The 11,414-nt window shown below is 58.4% G+C and overlaps 1 protein-coding gene across 1 annotated transcript; it reads left to right on the plus strand.

Moving 5' to 3' along the window:
* Positions 1-6,179: 6,179 nt before the first annotated feature.
* FIGLA (folliculogenesis specific bHLH transcription factor) lies at positions 6,180-11,136 on the plus strand. Its single transcript, XM_065041122.1, has 5 exons — positions 6,180-6,585; positions 8,757-8,909; positions 9,150-9,295; positions 9,530-10,535; positions 10,994-11,136. Exons 1-4 carry the CDS (start codon positions 6,361-6,363, stop codon positions 9,684-9,686), a joined length of 681 nt encoding a protein of 226 aa, XP_064897194.1. The 5' UTR covers positions 6,180-6,360; the 3' UTR covers positions 9,687-10,535; positions 10,994-11,136.
* The last annotated feature ends 278 nt before the right edge of the window (positions 11,137-11,414 follow it).

Genomic DNA, 11,414 nt, shown 5'->3' on the forward strand with positions numbered 1-11,414 from the left:
GGAACAGCTCTCCAACACCCTTCCATGAATTATTTCGCCAGCATCCGCCCCGTGGTCCCCGCTGCCCCCAGTGACTCCCAGTATGACAATGGGAATTGGCCTCATGCTTCTTTGCACTGGGGCCGTGGCTACTCCTTTGCAAGGAGCAAAACAACCCTCCAAATCCCAAATCCAGCAAGAAAATCCCCTTACCTGGGTGAAGAGGTTGCTGTCCATCCCATCCGCTGTGTGCTCAGACGTCATCCCTGGAGCACCTGAGCCCGTTTGGTGGGACCGAGACCTTGTGCCCTGTGGTGAGCCAAGACCAGGGGACCTTTATCATCTCTGATCCCCGCGGAGGAAGGTCGTGCACGTCACCCCGAGGGCATTGGCTGGATGCTGCCAAGATAAATCTGGGATTTCAGCAGCCCCAGTGTAATCCCGGAGCCGTGGGATGAGCGTGACGGAGCTGCTCGTGATCTCAGGCTTTGTGTGTGGTGCTGGTGGGTTTGGGCTCCTCCTGTCTCCCTCGCCAACACCCCCATGGACACCCCCCAGTGCCGTCCACCTCCGCACGGCAATAAAGAGCAGCTGGACCATGGACCAGCCCACGGGTGACCCCCACGGTGTCCCCAGGTGGGGGTGACTTGCCTTGTCCCCAGCGCAAGTTTCAGCGCAGAGAGTTTGGTTGATGAATCCTCCCTCCTTTTCCCTGGGGAGGGAAAACAAAACGGGGAAATCACTGCTGGGGCGGGATGGATGTCGTTTGTGAGGGGTCGCTGGCAGGGGCTGGAGGGTCCCGGTGCTGCTGGGTCTGCACAGCCCCATCCTGGAAACACCCGTGGAGCGCCAGGATTGTGTCTGTGCACGTGTGTGTTGCACGTGCGTGCGTGCGTGGGGCAGGGACACGTGGCCGCCCGCCTCGCTCTTACCCGGCAAAGTGCTTAATCGGGATCTGCGGGCATCTGGCACGGCGGCAGTGGCTCCTCGGCGTACGCCGAGCTTTGAGGGCTCTGGGGAACCCCAAAAAACGTGGATGGGGGAAAAAAGAGCAGGGGGAGAGCTGCTGCGGTGCCTCGCAACCCCCAGCCCCGCGGCTCCATGTCCACATCCCTGCGTGACCACAGAAGTGCCCTCTCCCCGCTGCCGGAGAGGAGCTGCTGAGCAAAGAGGGTTAAGGTTGATGAACTTTCTAATTCCCTCAGACGGAGATTATCTGGCTCGCAGTGGCGATCGGCCGTTATCCGGGATGGGCAGGAATTGCTGCCGGGAGGAGGGGACGGAGCCGCAGCCCCAGCGTTCCCAGCTGCAGGCACTGCACTGTGATGGGGCTCAAGAGAAGGTGCCAGGCTCGTTTTGGGGGAAGCAGGATCCCCTCCCAGGCTCAGGCAGCACCTGGATCTGCTGAAGGTTAAACCCAGCCTTGAAGCTTAGTCTGGCCTCTGAACTCGGCACTTTCCCTTTGCAAAGTGCTGCACTGCTTGGGGAGAGTCTGGCCTTGTCTCCATCCTCATCTGCATCCTGGTCCCTGTTCCCATCTCATCTCCATCGCTGTCCCATCCCCATCCTTGTCCCCATCCCTGTCCTGATCCCCATCCCTGTCTTGGTCCGTGTCCCCATCTCATCTCCATCTCTGTCCCCATCCTGGGCCCTGTCACCACCTCATCCCTGTTCCCATCCCTATCGTGGTCTCTGTCCATGTCCTCATTCCCATCCTAGTCCTTGTCCCTATCCCATCCCTGTCCCTACCCCCATCCCATCCTTGTCCTTGTCCCTGTCTTGGTCCCTGTCTTCATTGCCATCCCCATCCCTGTCCCCATCCCATCCCTGTCCCCATCCTGGTTCCTGTCCCTGTCCCCGTCCTGCTCCCTTCCCTCTCCCATCCCCATCTCTGTCCCCATCCCCATCCCTATCCCCATCCTTGTTCTCGTCCCTGTCCTCATCACCATCCCTATCCCTGTCCCCATGCCCATCCCCATCCTGCTCCTTTTCCTCTCCCATCCCCATCCCTATCCCCGTCCTTGTCCTCGTTCCTGTCTTTGTCCCTGTCCTCATCACCATCCCTATCCCTGATCCCTTCTCCATTCCTGTCCTCATCCTGGTCCCTGTCCCCATCCCATCCCTGTCTGTCTCCCCATCTCATCCCCATCCCTGTTCCCTTCCCTCTCCCATCCCCATCGCTGTTCCCATCCCATCCCTGCCTGTCTCCCCATCTCATCCCCATCCCTGTTCCCTTCCCTCTCCCATCCCTGTCCCCATCTCCATCCCCAGGACACGTGGCTGACGGTCACCGCCCAAGACTAACGAAGACCTGGGCCAGTTGCCGGGGGCGGGTGGCAGCCAGAACCCCGACACCCCCCGGCGCTCATGATCCAGTGCCCCAGCAGCGCCCGCCTTGTGCCGGGGGGTTGGCAACACCTTCAGCTGGCGGAAATTGCTTTTATCTCCAAAAATCCTTGGAAGGGGAAAAGCGTGGCTCTCCAGGCTGGGATCCTCCCGCCGCCGGCCGCCGGCTTTCACAAAAAGGTTTCTTCAAGTGGGGAAGGACAAAGCGGCCTTTGTTCCCTCCTGCTCCTCTTGCTGTCGGCACGAAGGGAACGTCACCGAGCCCTCGGCACCGGCGCTTCACAACCACCTCCTGGCACGTCCGCGCCGGAATCTCCAGGAGAAAACAAAGTATAATAAAACAAAATGGGCCGTGAGCGTTGGGCAGTGGGAGATGTGCCAGGGGGCGAGTGGGGCTGGGGTGTCCACGCAGGGATTTGCCCCCTCTCAAGTCCCAGCAGGAGTTAATTTTTATTTAACCAACCGAGATAATTTAATCTCCCACCGTAATAAAGAAAGTCGGGTTGATGGGAGCCCAGCAACACTGAGTCCCATTGCCCAGATGTTGCCACCCATCCCTGCCGAAATCCAGACCTGGCTGATAAACCCACCACCGTCCCTCCCGCCTCACGGATAATTCAGCTCACGGGGGGGGCAGGACCTGCACTTTCCCAATGTGGGACCCCCACAGTGGGTGTCCAGGGACCGTCCCCCCTCCTGCGCTTCATTAAACGGTGACGTCCCCAGAACGTCCCCTGGGCATCACACCAGGAACCTGCCGGCTGCAGCTCCCACAATGTCAACAGCAGGGCTGGGTGCGCAGCAGCCTCTGGACTTTCCCTCACAAACACGCTCCAAATTTCCGGCTGGAGCGGCCGGGCGAGCTGGGAAAACTCCACCACAACAAGTTCTCCGCCTGTGGCCGGAGCCCCACGATGTTTTGCTAAGATAAGGTGTTCGGGAGACGCAGATATTGACATTGCCAGTAATGTTGATGGCAGCGGGAGAGATGATTTTATGGCTTTAATGGCAGTATAAAAGCTTTTAAGGAGGCCTCACCGGCTGTATGGCCACCTGCACCCCACATTTCCCACACTGGGAGCCCCATCCCGGGTGCTTGGTGCCCACGGGAAGCACAATGGGGGGTCCCGGTGTGGGTCGGGCTTGGACCCCCCGCCAGCTCGGGGTCAGGGACCTGCCGATGTGGCAGCACAGCCTGGAATCCGGTTGTCAGCGGTGCCGCCAATTCCTGGGAGATCGGGGTCTTGGGACAGTTTGGTGGCAGGAGGAGGGGGAGGGAAAGATGGAACCATTGGCTGCAGCTCCCGTGTCCTCTGATGCCACCGCTCAGTAAATCTTCTCAACATGTTTTATTTGGGCCAGCACCTGGCCAGCAGCCCATGGCAGTGTTCATGGGGAGCACGCAGCTGGCACGAGGACGGTGGCACCAGGGGGACTGGCCACCTCTGAGACATCTGGGGCCACGCCAAGAACTCTGCCCTGGTGACACCACACCTGGAATATTGTGTCCAGCTGTGGCCCCTCAGTTCCAGCAGGACAGGGAACTGCTGCAGAGAGTCCAGCGCAGGGCAACAAAGATGCTGAAGGGAGTGGAGCATCTCCCGGGTGAGGAAAGGCTGAGGGAGCTGGGGCTCTGGAGCTGAACAAGAGGAGACTGAGGGGGGACTCATTCATGTTTACAGATATCTAAATGGGGAGTGTCAGGAGGATGGAGCCAGGCTCTTCTATGGGACAACCAGTTACAGGACAAGGGGCAATGGGTTCAAACTGGAACACAAAAGGTTCCACTTAAATATGAGAAGAAACTTCTTCCTGGTGAGGGTGGCAGAGCCTGGCCCAGGCTGCCCAGGGGGTTGTGGAGTCTCCTTCTGTGCAGACATTCCAACCCGCCTGGACACCTTCCTGTGTAACCTCATCTGGGTGTTCCTGCTCCATGGGGGGATTGCACTGGATGAGCTTGCCAGGTCCCTTCCAACCCCTGACATTCTGGGATTCTGTGATTCTGTGAATCCCTGACCTTCCCTGAACCAGCCCCTCGGCAGGAATTACAAACCACTGGGTCATCTTTCCAACCTCGTGATAACAGCAAATGTCAGATCCCGCCGGAGCGTCGGCGCTGCCGGGTGCGATGGGTGCAGCTGCTGAGATGGAGCCAGCAGCTCCGGGGACGGCCGCGGGTGCCGGGGCTTTGGGACCTGACCTTGGCTCTGCTTCCAGCCACGCTCAGAGGAAGGAAAATAAAAGGGAAAACTGGGCAAGTTTGAGCCCCAAGCGTTGGAAAACAGCCCGGCCTGAGGCGCTCCCGAGGGCGAACCGCCGCTGGGACAGCTCTGCGGGAATTCCGCCCAGGCTGCCGTCCCATTGGGAGCTGTACAGGGGATGCTCAGAGCAAACCCCCCCCCGGGGGGTAACTTGGGGTGAACCCCCCAAAACTCAGGAATCATGGGGATGCCCTAAGCTTGGCTTGGCACAACTCAAGCCTTATCTACAACCGCTGGTGAGGCTTTGTTGCTGGGGGGGCTCTGCCCTTTCCCCCCCACCCATTCACCGCTCCCACGAGCTTGCAAGGCCGCCGTGCTTTTGGGGGGCTGTGTTGGCAGAAACAGAAAATAGAGGGGAAAAGGAAAGGAAAATAAACCTGTCTGGCTTTGCAGCATCTTCATCTGCTGCAGATTCTGTCCTGTGTTTGCTGCGAGCAGGGGTTGATAACTCTGGTCCCTAATAACTGCAACTCCTGATAATCATGGTCCCTAATAACTGTGATCCCTAAAACACGACCCCTAATAACCCCAACCCCTAATAACCGTGACCCCCAAAAAAATGGTCCCTAACAACAGTGACCCCTAAACAATGTGGTCCCTAAACAACGTGGTCCCTAATAACCATGACTTTTAATAGCTGTGACCTCTAAAAAGCACAGTGACCTAATAACCCTGAGCCCTGATAACCTTGACCCCTAATAACCCTGACCCAAATAACCTTGACCACTAGTAACCTTGATCCCTAGTAACCTTGACCCCTAATTTCCCCCCACCCCAGTCTCCCCACTCCCCCTTGGGGCGCGATTCCTACAAACCCCAATTGCACCAGCAGCCCCCAAACCCTCCATCTCCCACCCCCGTGGAGCCTCCCCCAAATTCCCATTTTCCCCTCAATTTTTAAGCCACAAACAGCCAAACTGGAGCAACTTTCCCAGCTGTAAAACAAGGGGAAAGGAGCAAACACCCACTGTTGTGGGGGTGGATTTTGGCAGCCCCCAATTTCCCCTTGGATGCTTCTAATGAGTAAAAGTGACCAAACAAGCACAGACCTTCTTTTGTGGGGGGGGTTTTAAACCCACCTGCCCTCGGATTAACATGTCAGATCTGCTCCCCCAGATCGGGGCAGTAATAACGTGATTATCCGGATCTGGCTGCAGGCAGGGAAGCTCATTACAGAGCATTAAAGAGGGAAAAATTGGGTTTTCTGAGGTTCTAATAAAAGCTCGTTTGCCTTCCAGGTGTCCGCGAGGCTCGTTTGGGGGCTTACTTGTGGGTTTCTTTGCAATATGCTCCTCCAGCCTTGCTCTCTGACCATGGTTTTGGTGGCAAAAGGGGAATTATCCCATTTTTCCGGCCGTGCCGAGGTTTCGGCGTTGCCCGGACTAACACCGCCATCTACCGAAACACCGTTATTATAATACACCCTCATATTTCCATTTTCCTCACCCAAAACAGTTTCTTTCCTGCATTTTTAGGGACACACGAAGCCCCCAACCAAACCCCTGGTTCTGCAGGACAACACCGCTGCCCATCCCCAGCCTGGCCTTGTCCCCTGCCGGTGCTCCAGGGGACAATTTTGGGTCGCTTTTTGGGTCAAAGTGGCATTTGCAGGCACTAAGTGGGGAAACTGAGGCACAGCCGAGCCCCCACCCCCTCGTTAGCCCAGCTGGGCCGCACCTGCAGCTCGTTGGGGTATTTAAGGCTCTTCTTTAGGTATTTTCTTGGGTTTAGGGAGAGCTGAGCTTGTGGTGTGGGATTTGTGGCTTCTCTAGGGATGGGGGAGCCCAGTGGTTTTGGGGGGCAGGTGCTGGGGGTTGTGCTGCCCACGCCGGCCCCCGAGGTGCTGGAGCTGGTGCTGCGGCAGCGCCACGGCCCCCTGCCCCGCGCCGCCGCCATCGCCCGCCTGCGCCGCGGCCCGGCCGGCGGCTACGAGCACACCGGGGACCCCGCCGAGGCGCTGGAGCGACGGCGAGCGGCCAACGCCAAGGAGCGTGAGAGGGTGAGGGCGCCCCCAAAAACACCCTCTGCACCCCCAAAAATACCAAACCATGCAGGGTTGGGTGCAAATTGTGGGAGGCAAATGTCTCATGGTGGTGGCACTCGGGGTCACCTTGAGTCGGGGACACCCTGAGGTTGCTCGGTAGCAGGTTATGGGGGGTCCTGCATTTGGGGGGCCCTGGGTTGATCCTAGAGAGCCCGGTTTAATCCTGGGGCCCTGGTTTAAACCTGGAGACAGAGTTTAATCCTTAGGGGGCCCAATTTAGTCCAGGGACACAGTTTAATGCTGGAGGAGGCCCCGCTTTAATTCTGGGGACCCAGTTTAATGCTGGGGGCACAGTTTAGTCCAGGGACACAGTTTAATGCTGGAGGAGGCCCTGCTTTAATTCTGAGGACCCAGTTTAATGCTGGGGGCACAGTTTAATCCTGGAGGGGCCCAATTTGGTTCAGGGCCACAGTTTAATGCTGGAGGAGGCCCTGCTTTAATCCTGGGGGCACAGTTTAATCCTGGAGGGGTCCAGTTTAGCCCGGGGGCACAGTTTATGCTGGAGAAGGCCCTGCTTTAATTCTGGGGACCCAGTTTAATGCTGGAGAGGTCCCAGTTTAATGCTGGGGGCACAGTTTAGTCCGGGGACACAGTTTAATGCTGGAGGAGGCACTGCTTTAATCCTAGGGACCCAGTTTAATGCTGGGGACACAGTTTAATTCTGGAGGGGTCTCGGTTTAATGCTGAATGGACCCCTGTTTAATCCTGGGGACACAGTTTAATCCTGAGGGGCCCTGGTTTAGTCCTGGGGACCCAGTTTTATCCTGGGTGAGGCCTGGTTTAATGGTGGAGACTCAGTTTAATGTGAGTGGGGGGCCTCGATTTAATTCTTTGGGGGGGACCAGTTTAATCCTGGGGACACAGTTTAGTTTTAGTCCTGGTTTAATGCTGAGGATCCAGTTTAATCCTGGAGGGAGCCTGGATTAATAATGGGGACCCAGTTTAATCCTGGAAGAACTCTGGTTTAATGCTGGATGGGCCCCTGTTTAATCCTGGGTACCCAGTTTGATGCTGGAAGGGGCCCATTTTTAAAGATGGGGCCCCAGTTTAATGCTGGGGGGGCCCTGGTTTTATCCTGGAGACCCGGTTTAATGCTGAAGGGACCCCTGTTTAATCCTGGAAGGACTCCAGTTTAATGCTGATAGGGTCCCTGTTTAATCCTGGGTACCCAGTGTGATGCTGCAGGGGACCCGTTTTTAAAGATGGGGCCCTGGTTTAATGCTGGAGGGGCCCTGGTTTTATCCTGGAGACAGAATTTAATGCTTGGGGGGGCCCTGGTTTTATCCTGGAGACCTAGTTTAATGCTGAATGGGCCCCTGTTTAATGCTAGAATGGCCCTGGTTTACTCCTGGAGTCCCAGTTTAGTGCTGGAGGGGACCCATTTTTAAAGATGGAGCCCCAGTTTAATGCTGAATGGGCCCCTGTTTAATCCTGGGCACCCAGTTTAGTGCTAAAGGGACCCCTGTTTAATCCTGGGGACCCAGTTTAATGCTAAAGGGACCCCTGTTTAATCCTGGGGACCCACCTTAATGCTAAAAGGACCCCTGTTTAATCCTGGGCACCCAGTTTAATGCTAAAGGGACCCCTGTCTAATCCTGGGGACCCACCTTAATGCTAAAGGGACCCCTGTTTAATCCTGGGGACCCAGTTTAATGCTAAAGGGACCCCTGTTTAATCCTGGGCACCCAGTTTAGTGCTAAAGGGACCCCTGTTTAATCCTGGGGACCCAGTTTAGTGCTAAAGGGACCCCTGTTTAATCCTGGGGACCCAGTTTAATGCTAAAGGGACCCCTGTTTAATCCTGGGGACCCAGTTTAATGCTAAAGGGACCCCTGTTCAATCCTGGGCACCCAGTTTAATGCTGAATGGGCCCCTGTTTAATCCTGGGCACCCAGTTTAGTGCTAAAGGGACCCCTGTTTAATCCTGGGGACCCAGTTTAATGCTAAAGGGACCCCTGTTTAATCCTGGGCACCCAGTTTAGTGCTAAAGGGACCCCTGTTTAATCCTGGGCCCCAGTCTAATGCTAAAGGGACCCCCGTTTAATCCTGGGCACCCAGTTTAACGCTGATAGGGCCTTGGGTTACTCCTGGGCCCCAGTTTAACCCCCGTGTTTCCTTCCCCGGCAGATCAAGAACCTGAACAGCGGCTTTGCGAGGCTGAAGGCGCTGGTGCCCCTGGTCCCCCGCGACCGCAAGCCCAGCAAAGCCGACACGCTGCGCGCGGCCGCCCGCTACATCCAGCTGCTGCGGGGGGTGCTGCAGGACACGGGGGGCTGCCAGGTACAGGGGGGCACCCCAAAACCAGGACTAGCGGGCCTGACCCCCCCTCTGACGTGGAGGTGGCGTTAGGAGGGGCTGAGCTGGATTTTCTTGCTTGACGTTTTTCCAGTCATTTTAAAACTAGAAGTGAATTATTATTCTGGGGAGGGGGCATTTTTCGGGGGGGGGGGCAGGAAAGAAAATAAATCTCAATATTGGTGATTTTTAATTCCCCGTTGCCGTTTCTCCCCATTTTCTCAGGGGCACAACGTGGGTGCTGAGCAGGAGATGGGTGACAGCAGAGAGGAGCCCCTGGGGGGGACACCCGGGACGTGGGGCCCCCCCACCCATGGGGTCCCCCCAGCCTGTGCCCCAACCCGGGGTCACTGCAGGACAGACAGGACCCGGTGAGTTGGGTGCACCCTGGGGGTAGGGGGCACCCATGGGCCTCACAGGGGCCTTGTGGCTTATGTCAGCATGACCAGGGTGTTGCTTCAAATCAGCTTTTAAGCCCCCCCCAAATTTTTTCCTCCTCCTTTTATTTTCCCCACCCATTTCCCCCCTTTCTCTTCCCACCCCCCCTTGTTTTTTTTTCTGTTCCCCCCCCTTCTTTTTCTCTCAATGTTTTTAATGTTTTCCAGGTTTTTCCTGCCAACCCCTGAAAATCCAGCGTGTTCTGAGGGTGATGCCCACGTTCAACACTCCAGCACCGATTTTGGGGTTGCGGGGGCGGATCCAGCCCTGGATCCCCAAACCGGGGGTGTCACCCCAACCCCACCACTGCCTTCCTGTCCCTAAACCGGGGGTGTCACCCCAACCCCACCACTGCCTGCCTGTCCCCAAACTGGGGGTGTCACCCCAAACCCACCACCGCCTGCCTGTCCCCAAACCGGGGGTGTCACCCCAACCCCACCACCGCCCGCCTGTCCCCAAACCGGGAGTGTCACCCCAACCCTGCACTGCCCACCTGTCCCTAAACCGGGGGTGTCACCCCAACCCCACCACTGCCTGCCTGTCCCCAAACCGGGGGTGTCACCCCAACCCTGCACCGCCCACCTGTCCCTAAACCGGGGGTGTCACCCCAACCCCACCACTGCCTGCCTGTCCCCAAACTGGGGGTGTCACCCCAAACCCACCACCGCCTGCCCGCCTGTCCCCAAACCGGGGGTGTCACCCCAACCCTGCACTGCCCACCTGTCCCTAAACCAGGGGTGTCACCCCAACCCCACCACTGCCTGCCTGTCCCCAAACCGGGGGTGTCACCCCAACCCCACCACCACCCGCCTGTTCCCAAACCGGGGGTGTCATCCCAACCCTGCACCGCCCACCCTGTCCCCAAACCGGGGCGGGGGGGGGGTGGTGTCACCCTAAACCGCGGTGGGGCCCCCGCGCTGTCATTAATTGCTCTGTGCCGATGTAATCAGCAATTAGCGGTGCTGCTCCTTCCCCCCCGCTTCCCCCCCCGCCCCGCAAGGTTATTTCCCACGATTCCCAATTAAGGATCTCGCAATGAAACTGGCTCCGGGGGTGTCTGTGATTTGGGGGGGGTCCCTCCGGGGGGCGGGGCCAGGCGGGGCGTGGCGGGAGCTGGACCTGCGCGGGGGGGCGGGGGGCGGCCCTTTGTCAGGATGCTCTGAGGAGGAGGAGGTGGGTGATGGCCGCAGCATCCCCCCCCACGGGGAGGGTTTGGGGGGGGGACGGGGGTACCATCTGGGTGACCCCCCCATTTTCCTGCTTTTGTCTCATCCCCCAAGCCGCCTGCATGTAGATACGGGTGGGTGCAGAGCATCATCTTCCCCCCCACCCAAGGCCTTTATCCTCCGACGGCGGTGGGTACCCGACCCCCCCACATCGCTGCCCATCCTTGCGGGGTGCCATGCTACGTATGACCCCCCCCACCAAAAAAAAAATCTCTATTTGTTTTATTTTATTCCCATCCGCCATCCCTGCGGCTGCCGCAGCGGCGCTGGGTGCGGTGCGGGCGGAGGCGGCCGGGGATGCTGGGGGGGGGCAGATTTAGGGTGTGTGTGTTTCCCCCCTACCCGGCACACAGGGATGTGGGGGGGCCCTTGGACACCTCTCTGCTCTCCCCCCGCGATGCTCAGGATCTCGCTGCCGTCTGACGCTCCCCCTGGGCTGGGGCCACCGTGGGACCCCCCCCCCAATTTGTGGGATCCCTCCCAATCTGTGGGACCCCCCCCCAGCCGTGAATACAGCCTGGAAAAGGCTCCCGCCCCCCCCCAGCCAGGTCAGTCCAGGGCAGCAAAAATTGGGGGACACACACGGGGGGCTGTGGGAGCTTGGATTTGGGGGGGATCTGGGGGTGCCCCCCCGTATTTGGGGGAGCAGGTTGGGTTTGAATAACCGGGTCCAGTTTGTGTCCCCCCCTGCCACCCGGCCATATTTTGGGGGTGGGTGTCGCTGCTCCCATCAGTGCACTGAGCTGCCCGTTCTCAGCTGGGTTTATGGGGGGGGACACCCCAAACACCCCCCGGGACACCCCGGCACCCCCCTGGGTGTCCCCGC

The sequence above is a fragment of the Columba livia genome, chromosome 25, assembly GCF_036013475.1.
Source record: "Columba livia isolate bColLiv1 breed racing homer chromosome 25, bColLiv1.pat.W.v2, whole genome shotgun sequence".
Classification (NCBI taxonomy): domain Eukaryota; kingdom Metazoa; phylum Chordata; class Aves; order Columbiformes; family Columbidae; genus Columba; species Columba livia.

What these genes read in the sequence shown, in the direction of transcription:
- FIGLA (XM_065041122.1), top strand. Translation starts at nt 6,361, where the DNA reads ATGGGGGAGCCCAGTGGTTTTGGGGGGCAGGTGCTGGGGGTTGTGCTG. An exon ending in ACGCCAAGGAGCGTGAGAGG is followed by an intron (nt 6,586 to 8,756) that starts GTGAGGGCGCCC and finishes CTTCCCCGGCAG; the next exon opens with ATCAAGAACCTGAACAGCGG. An exon ending in AGGACACGGGGGGCTGCCAG is followed by an intron (nt 8,910 to 9,149) that starts GTACAGGGGGGC and finishes CCATTTTCTCAG; the next exon opens with GGGCACAACGTGGGTGCTGA.